General features: G+C 46.7%; 1 protein-coding gene and 1 pseudogene across 2 annotated transcripts in view; one reads left to right on the top strand and one right to left on the bottom strand.

Moving 5' to 3' along the window:
• Positions 1–20,391, bottom strand: part of TSPAN15 (tetraspanin 15) — a 54,291-nt gene that overhangs the window by 16,265 nt on the left and 17,635 nt on the right. Inside the window, exons 2-3 of one of the 2 annotated variants that reach the window (XM_065922492.1) lie at positions 6,177–6,362; positions 4,809–4,883 (exon numbers count right to left, since the gene is read on the bottom strand). The exons of the other annotated variant lie outside the window; for it this stretch is intronic. Coding sequence (XP_065778564.1) covers positions 4,809–4,883; positions 6,177–6,362 — 261 coding nt within the window. The remainder of the gene's footprint in view (positions 1–4,808; positions 4,884–6,176; positions 6,363–20,391) is intronic. 2 annotated transcript variants of the gene reach the window in all.
• LOC136159018 (small kinetochore-associated protein pseudogene) lies at positions 15,819–17,701 on the top strand (annotated as a pseudogene).

Genomic DNA, 20,391 nt, shown 5'->3' with positions numbered 1-20,391 from the left:
CACGGCCACTCCACCCTGCATAAGCAGGGAAGCTGCTTCAATCCAGCTCCTGGGTCATGCCTAGCAGCAGAGACTGTGCCCAGGGTCAGCAACTGATAGGGAATTTCTGCCTCACACCCGGGAGTTGTTTATCTTTCGCTGCCTGGAGGTGACCATGGTTGTACCTTCCTGAGAGCCCTGTGTGAAGTCATCAGCCTGACGACTTGTCCTCGTCTGTCACCACAAGTGAATTCTTAGAGTTAAGAGGTAGCCCGCGGGGCTGGAGACTGAACTTGTTACACTGTGACTCAAAGAAAACTGTCTTCCCCTCTTGGGGAAGAAAAACTGGGAACTCACCTGGAACCCAACCTTGACTGTGCCTCACCTCTTTCCGCACCATCAATGGCCAGGCTTCTCCTTCCCTATCCTCACCATTGGCCCATTTCTTGTTTTACAAAATCACATGGCATTACAGTTGGCAGGGACATTATTTTCCTTTATATGGTATTTTTCTTCTTGATTATAAAAAATGAAAAAGAAAATTTGGGAGCTAGGGAAAAAAAATATAAAGGAGGAAATAAAAATCACCCTAGTCCCATCCCTCAGGGAAAATATGAATTAATATGTTAATATTTCTATTTCCTTTCAGATTTTTCCAGGCCTTTTTTTTTTTTTTTAAATTGTGGAGATCTTATTGCACTTACAGGGCTTTTCTTTTTCTTTCTCTCTTTTTCTTTTTTTTAGGCCACACTGTGCAGTATGTGGGATCTTAGTTCTCCGGATTGAACCCATGTCCCCTGCATTGGGAGCACAGAGTCTTAACCACTGGACTGCCAGAGAAGTCCCTACACTCACAGTTTTGTATCTCATTTTTAAGTTTTTGAATTATATATCACTGTCATATGAGAGCACAGCCCATCATAAGCCTCCAAAGAGCTGAGAGCCCTGACGATGAGGGTCCTTCCTGGACTGACATGGTTCTATGAGGGGACACGGTCAAGGGGAAGGAACACACTTCACACTGTGGTGCCCCTGTATTTGGGGATAATGTAAGCTCTCAGCCCTGACCTCAAGCCTATGGCATCCTCAGCTGTGAGGACTAAAGGTCCCTGGAGGTTTCGCCTTTACTTAGCTCCTCCCTGGAAAGGAGTGGTGTCACAGCCCCTGTTGAGCTACAGGCAAGGAAAATAAATCATCAATTCTTTGTGAAAGCACCCTGTAAATGAGAACTGCTATTCACTTAGGAGATTGTTTATTAAACCACTGATGCTGCTGACCGTGGCCTGGACTTGGGCTCTAGTTAATAAAGTACGAGCTCATAATTCTGGAAAGCTGTGGGCAGCCAGGAGCCCTGCTGGGCAAATGGAATAAACATCTCTCCCTCCTCAAGGCTGCTGAAAAATGAACCAGTATCTTGGATCTGCCAGCCCAGAGCAGATGGTCTGAAAAGCAGAAAAGAGGAAAAGGGAAGAACAAGTAGCAAAACTGAATTGGGAAGACAACCAATGGATCAAAGCAATCTATGGATTCAGTGCAATCCCCCTGTCAAAATTCAGATGGCGTCTTTCAGAGATATAAGAAAAAAATGCTCAAATTCATATGGAATCACAACAAACCCCAGTAGCCAAAGCAATCTTGAACAAGAGCAAAGCTGAAGGTATCACACTTCATGATTTCAATGTTACAAAGTTATGGTTACCAAAACAGTATGGTTTTGACATAAAAATAGACACAAAGACCAATGGAACAGAAAAGGGAGTCTGGAAATAAACTCAACATAAATTCCCAACAAAGATGCCAACTCTCTTTAATAAATAGTGTTGAGAAAACTGGAAATCCACATGCTAAAGAATGAAATTGGAACCTTATCTTATACCATAGACAAAAATCAACTCAAAATGAGTCAAAGACTTAAATGAAAGACCTCAAGTAGTAGAACTAACTCCTAAAGGAAATACAGGAAAAAACTCCTTGATATTGGTCTTGCTATGATTTCTTGGATCTGACATCAAATATATAGGCAATGTTCCTTACAGCAAAAAAAATAAGTGTGACTATGCCAAACTAAAGCATTTCTGCTAAAAAGTAAACTATGTAAAAAGTAAAAAGGTAAACTATAAAATGGGAGAAAATAATTGTAAGCAATATATCTTATAAGGGGTTAATACCCAAAATATATATGGAACCCCTACAGTGGCAAAAGAGCAAAAAAAAAAAAAAAAAAATACAGTTGACCTTTGAACAACGCAGGGATTAGGGAAGCCAACCCCCAGTACAGTTGAGAATCTGCATGCTGCTATCTCTGCCTCTAAACAAAGGAACTGATAAATAACTCACTGAAGGGCAGGAAGCGAAAACAGTTTAAATCGAATCAGGACTCAAACCCTAGTCCTTTTGACTCCACATATTGTGATCTCTAACTGAACATAAACTTTTCTCACACTTAGTTGATTTAAAGATGAAATATAGATACTATATTTGTTGAAAACTATCTGTGTATAAGTGGATATACACTGTTCAAACCCATGTTGTTCAAGCATCAGCTGTAATCTGATTAAAAAATGGGCAGAGGACCTGAATAGATAGTTTTTCAAAGAAGACATAAAAATGACCAACAGGTATATGAAAAAATGCTCAACATCTCTAAACATCAGGGAAATGCAAACTAAAACCACAATGAGATATAATCTCACTCCTATTAGAATGTCTATTATCAAAAAACAGGAGATAAATGTGGGTGAGGCAAAAAGGGAACCTTTGCACACTGTTGCTGGGAGTGTAAAATTGGTACAATCACTATGGAAAACTGTATGATGCTTTCTCAAAAAATTAAAAATAGAACTACCATATGTGGTATAATCCCACTCATGGGTATATAACCAAAGGAAATGAAATTACTATCTCAGAGACTCATGTGCCATGAAAAGAACTCTCACGTTCATCGCAACATTATTCACAATTGCCAAGATATGGGAACAACCTAAGTGTCTGTTGCCAGATGAATGGATCAAGATGTGAGACAGATACAGATATTCCATTGTTTGTGTATATAGAATGTATATATATATAATGGAATATTATTCAGCCATAAAAAAATAAGGAAAACCTGCCACTTACAGCAACATGGGTGAATCTTGAGGGTATTGTGCTAAGAGAACTAAGTCAGAGAGAGAAAGACAAACACTTCCTATATAGGACCACTTATATTTGAAATCTAAAAAAAAGTCAAACTCATAAAACCAGAGAGTAGAAAAGTCATTGTCAGGGATTAGGAGGTAAGGGAAACAGGAAGATGTTGGTCAATGGTATAAATTTTCAGTTACAAGATGAATAAGTTCTGAGGATCTAATGAACAATATGGTGACTATAGTTAATAATACAGTATTATATATTTGAAATTTGTTTAGAGAATAGATCTTGAATATTAAGATCTTTCCCCCTCCCCCAAAGTTAACTATTCAAGGTGATAGATGTATTATTAACTTGATTATGATAATCCTTTCACAATGTATGCATATATCAAATCATCACATTATAGAGTTTAAACATAATTTTATTTGTCAATTATTTCTCAATAAAGCTGGGGCAGAGGAGGAAAAAAGAAATGAAAAGAAATTGGAAAGCATCCCTGAGCTGCCTCCCTCTTGCTATGTACACTTAGGAGGGCTTCGTAACCTCTCTGTGCCTCAATGAGTCCATCAATATGATGGGAATCTCCCCTCCCCTCTCCTGGTACTCACAAAACAGGAAGAAGACCCTTGGATTCCAAGGGTAAGACATGCCTGTGGTGAAGGCTCACCCACAGCTAGTTTCCCTACTGTCCACTCTCCATTCAGTGTGAGGCTGCGCCATGACAGGCAGCCTAGATTAGGAGTAGGCCTGGTTTTCCAGGGTAACATGATTATCAGGCCACCTGGAGGCAGCCAATCAACATGCGCCTAGCAAAAAAAAGGGAGCCTATCAGGGGAAAGCTGAAAAGCCCGTGAACGCCCAAGTTTGAACAAAAGCCTGCGAAAGTTTGTACCAATAAAATTGCTTTGCAAACATGTAACCAATCCGCTTAAGCCAGCTACTAACCGCTTATGCATACCTTATAAATTTGGGTAACCGCCTCTGCTCAGGGCTTTCTGACCCTGCACCACTGTGTTGGTTGCGGCAGTAAGCCCTGACTCGAGTCAGCAATAAACTTCCCTTTTTTTGCAAGTTGCATTGTCTTGGAAGCCTTCTCTCTTCCTGCTCGGGGATTCGGACATCGGGCATAACATTCAGCAGCAAGTAAAATGTGAATCAGATCACATCACTTCCCAGCATAAAACTCTCCACAGGCTCCCACTGCCTTTAAAAAACTTTCAAGGCCTTATGTGATCTGCCCCGGCCAGTCCTTTCAGCCTCACCTTCTACCCACTTCCCATCACTCACCTTCAGTCAAGCAGCCTCCACACTGTGCACAAACCCACCAAGCTCCCATCTGCTTCAGCGGTCCCCTCTGCCTGGACTTCTGTTCCCCCTGAGCCTCAGCAGGATGGCTCTTTCCATCAGCATTCTCCCCACCTCCACCCCAGGCACTCTGCCATCGGCCTGTTTTGTTCTCTTGTTTTCTGGTCTCCCCTGTTCGGTGCCTGTCTCCCCAGCCCAATAGACACATGAGGGATTATCTGTTTTGTTCTCTTGTTTTCTGGTCTACCTGTTCAGTGCCTGTCTCCCCAGCCCAATGGACACATGAGGGATTATCCACCCCACTCTCCACTGCACTCCCAGTTTGCAAGCCAGGGCGCACACACAGCGGGTGCCCAGCATACACGTAACTGGTAAATGTGCCAGAGGCCCACCTGGTTCCGGAAGATCAAGGCCACCACGCCACCAATGAGCTCAATTATGAGGCAAATCCCAAGGATGTACATGAACTGAAAAACAAAGTTCCGTGAGTCACCGAGAGTGGAAGGGGAAGCGCTGTCTGCTCCAAGGCCAAGCACAGTAAGAAAAATCCTCTTTGTCAGAGCTCTTAAGGGCTCCCGGGCCTTTCACCCCTTCCTCCTGTGAGGACACAGGATGTGGACAGACATTCCCAGGAAAGCCCGTCGCTGGAGCCTGTGATTAGGAAGAGTGACTCAGCTGTCCCAGCCAGACTGTTATCAAGGTTTGTCCCAGGAGTCCTCAGTGGGGTCTGGGTGAAAAAAACAACCCCCTCCCCCAACCCCACACCTTGAGCAGCCTCTGGTCCTCCTCTGGCTGACCCAGAGGGGACAGGCCTGTCTTGACAGGCAGGTTAGAGCAGCCTGCAAAGTGACTTCCCAGACCCCAAGGGCAGTTGAGGGGATGTCTCAGGCTGAGTGGATACACCGCCCTTTAGCACAGAAACAAGCATTGTACAAACTAATGTCAACAACTTCCAGCCTCAGGGAGCATCACTGAGACTATGCTCATAGGGGCTTTTAGGGGCTTCCCGGGTGAGGGGAACAATGAGGTCAAACACACATGTGGGTACAGAGTAAATAGATCTCTTATCCAGCACCCACTGTGTTGAGAAGCCATCTCTCACCCCACAGTAAGGGGGGCAGGGAGGCTGACCCTACCCCTGACCCCAGAGCAGGCACTTGGCCAAGCAGTCCCATCAAAGTCCCAGGATCTTGGCCAGAGTTACCAGGAAAGACTCCCCAGGACCCTGAGCTATAAGGACTGTTGACCTAAGGCTGCTGGTGACCATCGCAAAGAGAACCTGAGGACAACACCTGGCATCCAGCTGGGAGGTGGCAAGAGAGACAGCCCAAGGGCGTCAGCTAAACCCCTGGACCTAGGGTGGGCTTGCTGGTTACATGAGCTAATGACTCACCACCAACAACTTTTCTTGGTTTTGCTTGCTCTCATTTGAGCATATCTTCTCCCACTTCCAACAGACAGTCCAGACCAACATGGGGTTTAAGAAGAACAGTCTTTTTTTTTTTTTTAATTTTTTATTTTTTATTTTTCAGTGGGTTTTATGTCTTTGAATTAGCCTTTCTAAGCAGAAGTGGAGGAGGATGAGCCCTCTTGGGCCAATATAGACAGGCTGACCCACGAAACCCTCAAGGAGAGCTGGTTTGAGGCAAGGACTGATTAACTGGGCTGCCCGAGGGCCCGGGGTGGTCTCCCAGCTCTCCCAGGGACTCCAAGGATCACAGCCCCCTCCACCAGCTGATGGGTGCCTGGGGCTGACTCACCGCTTGAAGGAGACACAGGTTGTCGCGGAGGGAAGCCAGGACGCCGATGAAGGACACGATGAACATGACGACCCCCAAGAGGATGAGGATGATGGCCGGGGCCAGAAAGGCACTTTCCAGGGTTTTGTATTTCTGCCTCTCGACCTCTGCATAGATCCCCACAGACAGGACCAGGCCCCCGATCAGCTGCAGCAAGAAAACAAGGAGTGAGAGAGGAGAAGGACTGCAGTCGCTTGATTCTCCTACGAAGGATTCAAGGGAGGGTTCTGGTACCTGCCGTTGGAGGGGTCATCCCAGGTCACCGGATGTGAGGCAACCTGTTATGGGCTGAACTGTGTTCCCCAAATTCACCAGCTGAAGTCCTAACCTCCAGAACCTCAGAATGGGACTGTACTTGGAAACTGAGGCTTAAAAGAGATAATGAAGTTAAAATGAGGTCTTATGACTAGGGTTGAATCCGCTATGAATGTTGTCCTTCTAAGAGGAGATTAGGACACAGAGAGAAGGCCATGTGAAGACACACAGAGAAGACGGCCACTGGCAAAGCCAAAGAGAGGGGGCTCAGAGAAAACCAAATCTGCCCACACCGTCACCTTGGACATGCAGCCTCCAGAACTGAGAGACAGTAAATCCCTGTTGCTTAAGCCGCCCAGTCTGTGGTACTCTGTTATGGCAGTCCTAGTAAATTAATACAGACTCTATTTGGAATGCTGCTTTGGTGGGAAGTACTGGTGAGTCAAGGGAAATGCCACTGGCTAGAGGATCAGAGAACCTGGACCGCAGTCCCAGCTCTGCCACTTGCTAACCCTGGGCTTTGGACAAGCATTGGACCACACGAGTCTGTGTGCTCATCTGAAAAATGGGTATGAAGACTATCATTTCTGCCCTGTTCACCCAAGGGTTTTTGCAAGGCTTTAATGAGATAAGGACAGTGGAAACACTGCGAAACTGAAAGCATGGGGCCTTGGGGTGTGTATTACACAGGCAGAACACCAAAGGAAATTTCAGGCCTGCCCAGGGGGACAGGCATTGTACTCAGCACCATACACGTGGGATTTATCTTCAGAATGATCATCAGGAAGACTGAAAGTTGGAGCAGGAGGGATTTTGAAGAGATTTTTAAGTCAAATTCCTCATCATCAATTTTCCTAACAGTGGGAAGGTGACCACTGTAACTCCCCATCAGGAAAAAGTTCTTGGAGGACCCCTTCCTGCTCTCAGCCGGAAAAGTCTCATACTAAATCTTCAGGGAGCCCTATCAGCGGATGTCACCCCGAACCCTCAGACATGTCTGGGACTGCATTGCCCCATCACCCTGGGATTCACAATAGTGTTCTAACTGGCCCCCTTCAGCCTGTTCTTCCTACCAGAGTGACCAAGCAAAATTTAATCAGGATAAGCTGGTTCTCTGTGCCCTGAGAGTAAAAGCCACAACCCTAATCGCAGTCCACACAGCCTGTCTGAGCTCACTTCTCACTCCCCCCACTTCCTCACTCTGCTTTAACTGCACTGGGCCCCTCACTGCCGGCCAAACACACAGAGTGTGCCAGCTCAGGGCCTTTGCACAGGCTGTTCCCACTGCCTGGAATGCTCTTTCTCCTGATCTCCAAATGGCACTATGGCTCCCTTCCTCACCTCCTTCTCGTCTTTGCTCACTTCTCACCTACTCAGTGAGGCCTTTGGGGTCATCTTGTTTAAACACAGATAATTCTCTCCCTGAAACTCTCAATCCCAATTTCCTGATTTATTTTTCCTTTGCACTGACAAGTATTAAACATACTACCTTTTTTGTTTTCTTTTTTAACTGTTTGTCTTCCCCACAACATAAGCTCCATGCTAGGAGGAATTTTTCGACTGTTTAGGGCAGCCCCAGCACCAGAACAGCCTTGACATTTAGGAAGCATAACAGGCATTTACAATCAATGTCTGTTGAACAGATGCAAGCCAGGCTTCCCAATAGATCCCTGATTGGGTTTGAGTCCAACACTGTCTACCCAGCATGCTGCCTGTCCAATGATTCTGGCATTCCAGGGCACATATTCCCAAGAGCAGATACACTGGACTTCACCACAGAGCGGGAGGCAGTGTGGGAGAGGAGTCAGAAGCCATGGTGCTGTCAGTGATGGTCTGAGTAAAGGAAATGAGGGATAATACAGACATGATATGGGCAAGATATGCCGTGAGCACAGCTACCCTAGAGTCAACATCTTGGACACCAAGGAGGTGGTGGCTCCTCCAGTTACTCCTGGTCTACCTCCACCCTAAAATGGCTATCATACAATGTGCCCTCAAAGTAGATCTCAACGGCCTTCTAAAGAGCGCCAAGACTGTTCTGGGTAAAGGGAAGTGCCTGCTTCCCCTAAGTTCTGCAAGTGGCAGGGATGCCAAAAGTCAAACAGACCAAGCTTACTTGGAAACATCAGGTAACAGAGGGTTACCGGGAAGCCATCTCCTCCGGTCCAGGGCTCTGCTGTATGTCACTGCTAAGTGCCATTACCCTTAGTTTGAAAGGGTAATCTGAGATTACTGATACCTACTCCCCAGGTCTAAAAGGAATGCCTTCCCAGCACACACAGGCCAAGAGGTGCTAAAGGCATTGACGCACTCGTCTGTGAACTGCTTATTAACAAGTTGGCCATGTTGGGAAAACCATGATTGAAATGATGTCATCCAAATCACTCAGTTGGGTAAATTTTTAAATTTAAAAAGTTAAGACACACACACACAAGGCCCTCTATAGGAAAATGAGGACCACAAGAAATAAAATCTACTTTTGATAGAAAAATATTAACCAAAGTTATTGGTTTGCTCAGTTCATGCTCCAAAACCCAGGACATGGTGAAATCATTGTTCAAGGCCAGCCTAAGCCCTGCGGGTCCTCTGAGAACAAGGGCAAGCAGTTTTAGAGAGCCAGGTCCTCCCCTTCCTTATTAGTGCACTTACAAGGAATTACTCAACTCTAGCCCTGAACCAGACACAGAACCCAGAGATCCTTCAGCCCTAGAGCCAGGGTTGATGATTAAAGAAGAACCCCACATCATCAGAGCCCAGGCAGGGTGAGGAATCAATATGAAGGATGCGGTGTGCTTCAGGCAACAGAAGTGGCATTTTACCCTCTATCTTGGTGAAAACTGTAATTAGCATGTTGTCGCTGAACCAACACCTTAATATTTTCAGGATTGAGTCCACATACTTTCAAGACTTCTGTGTTTCAGTTTTTTTGTTTGTTTGTTTAGATAAAAAAGCTCTTCTTGGGCAGGATGGACACAGAACCCGACATCTAACCACCATCCTAGGCTCTCCATGCCCCCCTCCTTCCCATCTGATGCTATGCTTCTGGGTTAAGGTACACTGCTTTGGAAACCATCCCCCAAACACCAAGCTGTTGGAGGCCTGCATTCCGAGCAGAATTGACCCCAGCCCTCTTCGTAAAGGCAGTCAGTGGCTTCTTCTATTTTTATAAGCTCCCCAGAGCCCCGGGACCCACTCCAGAACAGCCTTCCTGGCAGGAAACAAAACTTTCTTTGGTCTGATCTCCCTCCTGTTACAAAAGATCACATTTTCCTTGCGAGTCAGCCTTGCAACATTTCCAGACCACTAAAGCCATAGAAAGCTACTGCAGCACATGCAGACCCAAACCTCTGGACTCCTGCACTACTGTGTACTGAGCCATCACAGGCTCATCTCTCCTGGTCCAGCCGGGGGTGCTGCCACCTCAGTCCTTCCAGAAGCCACTGGGTGGCCCCTGAAGTTGCGCCACACACAGCACAAGCAGATCTAGGCTCCTTATTCAAGGGTTCCAGGAGCACCAGACATGGGGAGAGGCTGACATACCCTTCCCAGGAACTTCTTGATTTCCAAATGATATTTACATCTCCGAGAACAACAGTTTATGTTTCCCTGTGAGTATAAAATTAACTGTCAATGCTAGTGTGCAACCCCATCCCCTTTCTCTGCTAATTATAGTCTCTCTTTGGGCAGCCAGCCACTCAGCTCCAGCACAGGAAGCAAATGGCCCATTTGTCAAGCAGGACAGCTTCAGCTAAACTTGGCTGGGGGTGAGGGGCACACGGCCATGCCCATTTGGGGCCAGAGAAGGAAAGAACATGCTGCTGGCAGCCCATGGGCCAGGCCCAGAGCCCCAGATTTTGCCACAAGCCACGTGGCATCTTCAATAGGCTGCCTGGGAGCCTGTTGCCCACTGTGAACCTGGCCTGAAGTCCCCTCTGAGCCCTGCAGCCTGGGAACCATCTTCCTCCTCTGCAAGCTGAGGCCCAGCTTCATGCTGCTGCTGGCAAGCATGTGAGGCATTCCATCACCTGCACTGCCTCCTCCTTCAGGAAGCATCTGGTTCCGGCTGGCTCACCCCCAGCTGGGGTAGGTCTGCACTCAGAGAGGACCCACAAGGCCTATTTTTACCCCCAAAGGCACATGCCAGGCACCTATTGTGTCCCAGACCCTGAGGGTCACAAGGGGTCAGAAGACTATACATGGGCTAAGTCTGGGGGAAGACAGGTTGAAAGTCTTGAAATGATCTCTATGGCCTGATGGATGGGATTCAGGGATCTCTGAACTGGGGATGGAGAAAAAAGTCAACCTTTACTATCATTATCCTTCAACTGAAATGTTCCTGGCACACAAAAAAAGAGGAAGAACCTCAGGTCTAGGGGAGGCATGCTGAATCTCTTCCATGGGGAAGACTCTGGGAATTTGATCAAAACTGAGGGGGTGAAAGGAAATGTCAGAAAATCAGGATGGGCTTCCTGGAGGAGCAAGTGTTTTCCTGAAATCTCCAATAACTGCTCCACATTGGAACCACCTAAGGGGTGCTCAAAGCCTGCAGGGCTCTATATGGCCCAAACAAAGCACTTTTCTGAGGTCTGAGCTTAAAAGGATAAACTCCAAGACCTGAGAGAGATTTTAAATAAGGTGGGGCTAGCAGGGCCCTTGCATCGGCCAGGAAGCCCTGCACCTCACACCCACCAGCCCTTTAGTCCCAGACTGATCCTGCCTGGTCCAGAGCTGAGCCCACCCTGCAGAAGTGGGCTCCTGCTCAGCACACTCTACCAGCTTCTCTCCTGCGCAGATTGGGGCTGGATGGAGCAGCAGAGGTAAGATAAGAAATGGGAGTTGGCATTCTGGGCCTTCATTTATTAGTTCGGCGCCTTTGGCCATGTCACTTTGCCTCTCTGAGCCTCACTTTTCCCTTGTAAAATAGTAATGCCCACTGCCATGTACAGAGTGATTTCGCGGCACCAGCATCCTGCAAAGTGCCACACCAGCATCTCCCTGACCGTCACACACCCTGGCAAGTCTAAGAAACAGCCAATTGCATTAAAGACCAGACTCAGTGAGGTTAAGTGACACAGAGCTTATAAGAGGCAGAGTTAGGATGCACAGCCAAAACCTGTCTGCCTGCCAGTAAATCTACCAGACGGGCCTTTCACTTTGATCTGGGAGAGAATGGGTCCAAAATGTCTGCAAAATACAAAGGTGCTGGTAGCAGAGCAGTGCTCCCAGCAGAATCTTCTATGATGGTGGTAACATCCAGCGTGGTTAGCCACTAGCCCTATGGAACTAGCAAGCTCTTGAAATATGGCTTGTGTGCCTGGAAAGCTTTTTCATTTTGTTGTTATTGTTTAGCTGCTAAGTCATGTCCAACTCTTTTGTGACCCTACAGACTGTAGCCTGCCAGGCTCCTCTGTCCATGAGATTTTTCAGGCAAGAATATTGCAGTGGGTTGCCATTTCCTTCTCCAGGAGATCTTCCCAACCCAGGGACTGACCCTGTGTCTCCTGCATTGGCAAGCAAATTCTTTACCACTGAGTCACCAGGGAAGCCCGAATTTTTCATTTTGCTTCATGTAAACTAGTTTAGATGTGACAGGGGTAGCTGGTGGTCACCGTACTGGACAGATCCAGAGCAGTTCTCCTTGGATGTTGCCCCTTACCATTCCCACCTTGCTCCTTTCTGATGGTAGAGACCATCCTTATCAAAGAGTCATGTGCCCTAATCATCCTACCACTAGCTAGAGGAAGCTTATATTCAAGACTTTCATCCAAGTGAAAGCAATCTCTTCTCTCACTTTCCCCAGGAAAGCTCAGCTCCTGCCATCCCACTTCTCTTGCCACTATGAAAAGCAGGACAGACCAGATCCAGAGCTCCCAACCCAAACTGATCTAAGGCTCATTCTGTCTCCCAAGAGGGTGCCAGACCCACCTCCAGAATGACAGGGACCCTGTCATTCTAAGCTCTGGGACCCTGGACTTGGTGCCATTGACCTGGCCCCAGTGCTAAGTTCGGGCAGCCTGTGCTAGAGGAATAGGGTTCCTCTCAAGCCCAAGGCAAAGCCAGCCCTGGAGGAAGCAGCAGCAGACTGCATCCTGCTGACAGCAAAAGAGCCAGTCCCTGGTCTTTGTCACCGATACTCTGCAGTCAACTCTGCCTTGACCCTGAACTTCTTAAAAAACAAAACAAAAAAAACCTTGACATCAATGCAGAGAACTTGGTTAACTGTAACCCTTGGTCCATGACATTCTCTGACAACCTGCTTCTGTTAGAATGTAACAGGCACCACTTATCAACCAGTCCTCTTGTCCCCATGGATCTGCTACAACTCTGATGTCATACACTGCGGTTCTACACATGCCTAGGTCTCTGGCTCCCAGTCTCCCCCATCAGTCAGTCTGTCTCTAAACAAACCTCCCTTGGGTAGTGACTACAGTTTTATAACACCATTGTGACATCCGCAAGGCCACGCCCCTCCTTCCTGCCTTCTTTGGAAGCATCCTGGATATTCTTAGACCTTGACTCTTGTGTATGTATTTCAGAATCATCTTATCAAGTTTCTTGAAAAAATCTGCTGAGGTTTGACTGGAATCACACTGAATCTACAGATCCCTTGGGAGAAAATCGACACGTTTACCAGGTTTTCCTGCCCATAGGCATGGTTTCTTCCTTTATTTACACCATGTTTATTATGACCTCTCTAATAACAGTGCTTTCCACCTCCCTCGAGCTTTCCCATGGCTGTCTATACAGATTCGGGGAGAAACTTCTGGAAGTATTTCCCAGGTTTGGCTCTCCAGCTCAGCCCGGGGTGGGAAACATGGCCTTCTCTCTAAGAAGCAAAGCGGACATAACACTCTGTTTTGCTACCCTTCTGTCACCAACAGTTACAAACGCTCATTCCTGCATGATAAATTAGGAGTCTGGGATTAACATATACACATTTGTGCATGTGTGCACATGTCCACTCATGTGCAACTCTGCAACTGTATGGATCGCAGCCCACCAGGCTCCTCTGTCCACGGGATTCTCCAGGCACTGGAGAATCTGGACACTGGAGTGGGCTGCCATGCCCTCCTTCAGGAGAGCTTCCTGACCCAGGAATCAAACCTGTATCTCTCACGTCTCCTGCATTGGCAGGAGGGTTCTTTACCAGAAGCGTCTGTGGGAAGCCTGCATATACACATTACTATACGTAAAACAGATAATCAACATGGACCCACTATAGCACAGGGAACTCGATTCAGTATTAAATAACCTATAACGGAAAAGAATCTGAAAAAGAAATATCACTAAATCATTTTGTTGTACACCTGAAACTAACACAACACTGTAAATCAACTATACTCCGATATAAAATAAAAGTTAAATTAAAAAGATAAAAGACCCACACACATATCTGTTCTCTATATTGTGAAGTTTTTTTGGAGGTCTGCCTTGCCATTTTCTCTCTCTAAATGATCTTCCACATTCCTATAATAATAATAATAAGACTCCCACAAGCACGCAGCACATTCCAGGCTGTGAAAGAGCTACGCTGGGAGGCTTGCAAGCCCCAGCTACTCAACCCAGCAGGAGCAGAGTGGAATGTCTAATCACAAACAAATACAAACAAATGAAGCACTGGAGGTTAAGAGCTGATGGAGCTCAGACTCTCTCTAAGAAGCATTCGGGCAGGCAGATGGAGAATGGTATAACAAACAGCTGGGGAAAATATTCTGAAACAAGAAGCCTGGCAGTCTCTTCCTCCTGGGAAATCAGAGCAGGTCCATTGGAGCTGAGCCTGCACAGGAGTTTGACTTCATACTACTGGACGTTCCACCAACACAGGGACCAGCCGACAAACCTATCGGGGGAATGAATCTGAGAAACGCTATTGCTTTAGATGCCTATAAACCCAAAGAAGAAATTAATGATCCCACTCCAGAGTACTCTGAGGCTTCAGGATAAAATGACTTACAGTCCTGAAAACTCGCATTAAAAATAGAACTGAGGTGCTCAGAAAGATAGGTGTCTTATGTTATCAAGCCCTGAGGCAGGTAAACCTAATTCATTACAGTGAATAAGAGGAGATTTCCCAGAGGAACCTCTATTTAAAAATAATACTAACAAGATGACTTATCTGGTTAATCTGAAAGCAGTAACAGCCAAGGGGCAAAGGAGAGCCAAGAACACATCACCCTACCCAACATACACTTCTCCCTGGTTTTCTTTTTCCTTCCCTCTCTGGATCCCCCTCCTCTCCACCTCCACAGGTCTGCACCAGGAAAGTCAGACCCCACCTCCCGGCGCTGTATTACCGTGGCACCTGGGTGATTATCTCCCCAGGTCTCAGCCCAGGTGCAGTGCCTCCTGCTGGGGTACACTCAGGAGTACCCTCCGTGCCAAACCACTGCTGGTTCCCATTCCTTTGTCCTCTGTCCCAGACGGCACAGGCTCCTCGCTCATAGCTGCAGGCCGCTGGCAGGAGTAAGATGGCCCAAGTCTCCCTTTCACTCAGACATTTTAAAAGCAGCCACAGGCTCACAGAGGTGACAAGTGGACTTTGTCCTCAACAATGGCCTCCAGCTCAGATCCCAGAATCCACACCTGCCCACGAGGAACTAGGCCAGGCATTCCCCATTCTTCCCTGAGACAGCACAGGATTTACCCTTGGGGACCCAAAGGTCACCCACTCCAAAGGCTTATGACTTCAAAAAGGTCAAAGGGCAAAAGGGAAAAAGAGGCAGCATCATACATTACAAGGAGCGCTGAGGGTTGGGGGAGGGGGATGAGAGGGGAGCCCTGACTTTAATCCCAATTCTGTCACTAATTGCCATGTGACCTTGGGCAATTCCCTTCCCCTCTCTGGGCCTCAATTTCCCTGCTCAAAAAGGGAGATGTTTGGTCACAAGCCCTAGGATCCCTTCACTGCTCTGGGAGCCCAAGGAAACCCATGCCCAGACAGCCCTCGCAAGAACCCCAGCCATCAGCAGACCATGGTGGTCCAAAGTCTTTTCCACTACGGAGTCCTTCTCCATGGGTCTGCCCTTGCTTTCCCACCTGGCCAGGAGATGCCACACTTTGGCATGAGTAGGTCCTACAGGGAACAGAGATATCCTTCCCACTCCAGCCTGATCAAGGCACACGCCTCCAGCACTGCCTCCCACAGCAGCCACGGAAAGGAGACCAACTGTTTTTGGAAATAACAAAAATGAAAGGGGCTAACACCCATCCTCCAAAGTTCAGCTCAAAGACTCCTCCCCTGGGAAGACTTCCTGGATCACTCCAGCTATAGAGATCTCTCTCCACTTATGATCACCTATGAAACCACCAATGGAAGCCCTCACTGTACTGATATTTCCAGTACTAACTATGCCCATTGAACAGATTATTCAAGCTATTTACTACCTACTGCATACAGGGCGTGGTAGCAGGACCCAGCAACACACCTACCACATCATCTTTGACTTCAACAACCTCACAGTCTGCATATATAATGAAAATGCATTAGTTCCGGAAGTCCACAGGAAGTTTAGTTTAGCTCCCAGACCATGTTATCCCCACAGAAGCCATACGAAAAGTGATTAGAGCCCAAGGCAGTTTACAGTGGCCTAATGAACCACAGTGCCCCTGAAACAAGATACCATGCAAAAGTTCCCAGCACCCACCAGGTGCTCAGTAAATGTTACTTCTGAGTAAAGATGAAGTACGGTCGTCACCCTGACATTTCAAGACTCAAATCAGATGCCAGAAACCATGCCCCCTTTAGAGGCAATTTGGTCCAAGGATAAATCAGAAGAAAGGGAGTCCCTATTCTGAATTCCAAGACACCACTCACTGATTCAACACATATTTTAGAAAGTGCCCAGTATGTACCAGGTACTGGTCATAAAAAGGTAAGATCTAGAACCAGAGCGACGAGGCGTGCGGGCAGCAGCAGCAGGCACCTGGGCCCCAGCCGCGCCGCCTCGTTACGATGACCAGCGTGGTTAAGATGGTGTACACCCTGCCGCCCTCCTGTGTGCTGAGCAGCGGCCTGCCCGCAGATGCACAAACTCGAGCCACTTTTAAGAGCCAGTTACCTGTTAAGTCCAAAGAAGCTGATGTTTCCAGACCTCATTCGGGAGCTTCAGAGAATGATGTTACAAAAATCATCAAACCGAGACGAGAGAATGGGCAGGTGAAGGCTACAGACACCTCCAGAAGGAACCTCAGGAAGAGCTACAAACCATTAAGTAAACAGAAATCGGAAGAAGAGCTCAAGGATAAGAACCAGCTCTTAGAGGCTGTCAACAAGCAGTTGCACCAGAAATTGATTGAAACTCAGGGAGAGCTGAAGGACCTGACTCAAAAAGTAGAGCTGCTGGAGAAGTTTCAGGACAACTGTTTGGCAATTTTAGAAAGCAAAGGCCTCACCCCAGGCACTGAGACCCTGGCGTCACAGCAGGACTCCACCGTAGATCACATGGACTCCATGCTACTGTTACAAACTTTGCAAGATGAACTGAAGCTTTTTAACGAAACAGCCAAAAAGCAGATGGAAGAGTTACAGGCCTTAAAGGTAAAGTTGAAGATGAAAGAAGAAGAGAGAGCCCAGTTCCTTGAACAACAGACCTTATGCAGCAGTCAAGTAAATGATCTCACAACAGCCCTTGAGGAAATGGAACAGCTATTAGAAATATGATAAAAAGCAGGTGGCCACATGGCTCTCTCTTGGGGATAGACTCTCAGAGGAAGCTACTTAGGACATCTGCTTCTTGGCCATGATCTTCTAGGACTCACCATCCCCAGAATGAAAACAGTTTCTGCAGTAGGATTAAAGACAATTGATGTTGGAATGGCAATTCCTCCCTTAAGCAAGCATTCGTTCCCAGCCTTCAGACTGTCCAGCTCTCCTGAACCTCACAGTTCATAATTAGGGCCTACAGGAGAGGGGGCCTGAAAGCTTGGATCAGCCTCCTAGGATCAAAAAGCAGCACATCATTAGCATCAGGAGACTCTAAACCAGCCACAACCAGAGAAGCCAGAAGACGTGCAGAAAGAAACAGTGAAGCATACATGCTCCATGGGAGACATCACTGAGGAGTCAAGTCCCTTCCTAACTTGGAACACATTCTGTCCCATCCTGGCTGGGCTCTGTAACCTCACTGTAAATTTATGAACTGGAAGTTACCTGAAATGGCTTCATAATGGGGTGAAGGTATAGATAGCAATAACACCTATGAAACAATACAACTTGGAGCTTTTAATCTAAATCATTTCTGTGGTTTTTTTTATAAAGTGTTAGTTTTAAATAAATATTTCTGTAACTAAAAAAAAAAAAAAAAAAAGGTAAGATCTAGTTTCTGCCCTCAAGAAGCTCAGTAAGGTAAGATATACATGTACACAAGCAAATGCAGCAGAAATAGGGAACAGTGAGGGAGAGGTCACTGAGTGTGCAGAAGAGCTAGAAGGGAGGAGACACTAAATCATGGGCAATACCAGTGAGATCAGGAAGGTGTCCTGGGAGATGTGAGTTTGAATTGAGTTCCATTTGATGCATGTAATGGACAAGCAAGAATTTCTGAAATGGACAAGGAATTTTAGAGCCCGTGAAGGTGCCACAAGGAAAGCAGGTCAGCATAGTTAGAACCGAGAACAGGCAGACAGGGGATGGGAGGAGGCCAGGGAAGAGCTCAGAAGTCAGACCACCATGGCAAAGTGTCTCAGCCTAAACCAAAAAGTTCATTCATTTCTTTGATCTCTCTTTACTGAGAGGTTGTGTAAGCCAGTGGTTCTACAAGTTTTTGGTCTCAGGATTCATTTTCAATCTTAAAAACTTCTGAGGACCCTAGAGTTCTTGTTTTGCAGGATTATATTTACCGATTATTTACTATATAAGACATTAAAAGACATATTTTAAATATTTATTAAATAACAACAATAGATTTACATGTTAACAGAAATAGCATATTTTTTGTTAAAAATTTTCCCAAAAAATTGTGAGAGGAAGGGTGGCATGGGCTTTACAGTTCTGCAGATGTAAATATCTGGCTGATGAGAAGAACTGGTAGATTCTTGAAGCTGCTCCTCACTCAATTTGCTGCCACATCACCATCATATGTCCCTGAAATTCCCCTGGGCAATCCTGAGAGGATGACAGCAGGAAAGCAAATAGCATCCTAGTATTACCAAGAAAATGATTTTGACTTCACAGAGCCCCTCAAAAGGCTCCACCCACCAAGGATCCCTGGAGCACACTTTGGGAGCAGCTGCTAAGAGCAGGGTGCAGGGGGTTTCCCTGGGGGTCCAGTGGTTCAGACTTCACCTTCCAATGCAGGGGGTGTGGGCTCCAGCCCTGGATGAGGAGCTAAGATCTCATATGCCTCTTGGCCAAAAAAACCAAAACACAAGACAGAAGCAATACTGTAACAAATTCAATAAAGACTTAAAAAATGCTCCACATTAAAAAAAAAAAAGGAATGGGGTGCTGGATGGGGAGTTGGGCCTAGCTAGCAGTTAACCAACCAAACACAAAAATCTCAGCTATGGTGGAGCTCACGTTCCAGTTGGGGAGAAACAAATAAATAAAAAAAGTATATGGTATGTCTTGGATATGAGGGCTATGAAGACAGAAACAGGAAAGAAGGCCAGGAAGGCTGATGGAGGGGGCTGGCATTTTCAATAGCACAGCCAGGGAGAGTGATATTGGAGTGAAGACCTGAAGGGGTAGGGGACGCTCTACCATCCACACAGATACACAGGTGAACATCCAGGCAGCTACCAAGACCTTGGAATGTGCCTATGTGTTCAGAGAATAACTGCTACAGCCCGATGGAGGGGAGAGCGGAGGGCAGGAGGTGAGAGGGCAGGGACGTGGGCTGCAGAGCAGGCGGAAGCTTTGAAGCTATTGAGAGGACTCTGACTTTTGCTCTGAGTGGGTGAGAGGCACTCCAAGTTTGCAGAGGAGTGATCTGATCTGACTTCGATTTTTAAATGAGTTACTCTGAAACTGCTGTGCTGAGAACTGGGGGATGGAGGTATGGAACCGGAATGGTCAGGAATCTACTGCAGCAACCTAGATGCTAGGGGTGATGGTGGCCTGGACCAGGGTGGGCATGTGCAGGTAGAAGAAGCAGGCAGACTGGATATATTCTGAAGTTGAAATTAGGAAAATCACTGACATAACTTAAGCAGGGAGTTCCATGCTCAGATTTGCTTTCAAAAGGTATTTGGTAGACAGAATATTCACACAGCCTCAGGTGTCACCCACAGCTTAGGCATATCACAGGGAAATGCACACTTGCAATGGAGAGGGTCAAGCCTGGCATGGACAGCGGCCGAGTGGCCGAGCATCCCACCTCCTATTCCTCCCACAAACCCTGTGCAGCACTCATACGGGAAATTTATGGTGTTGTTGTTCAGTCACTAAGTCATGTCCGACTCTTTGTGACCCCAGGGATTGTGGCACACCAGGCTTCCCTGTCCTTCACTATCTCCCGGAGTTTGCTCAAACTCATGTCCATTAAGTCAGTGATGCCATCCAGCCATCTCATCTTCTGTTGCTCCTTTCCCCTCCTGCCCTCAATCTTTCCCAGCATCAGGGTCTTTTCCATTGAGTCAGCTCTTCACATCAGGTGGCCAAAGTATTGGAGCTTCAGCTTCAACATCAGTCCTTCCAAAGAATATTCAGGGTTGCTTTTCTTTAGGATTGACTGGTTTGATCTCCTTGCTACCCAGGGGACTCTCAAGAGTCTTCTCCAGCACCACAGTTCAAAATGTATGGCCTGAACCTAATTACCAGGAAATCATAAAGTAAATCCAGAACGCTGATGTTCTACAGATCAAGGGCCTGGAGGCATCAAAGGAATCAAAAGCAATGAAGAGAGTCTAGGTTACAGGAGATGAAAGAGACACATCTCAGCCGAAACATGTGGACCTAGATTGGGTAAAATATTCACTGCAA

The sequence above is a fragment of the Muntiacus reevesi genome, chromosome 2 (genome assembly GCF_963930625.1).
Source record: "Muntiacus reevesi chromosome 2, mMunRee1.1, whole genome shotgun sequence".
Taxonomy (NCBI): Eukaryota; Metazoa; Chordata; class Mammalia; order Artiodactyla; family Cervidae; genus Muntiacus; species Muntiacus reevesi.
Note: the sequence above shows the minus strand (reverse complement) of the source record. Positions and strands in the feature narration are given on the sequence as shown.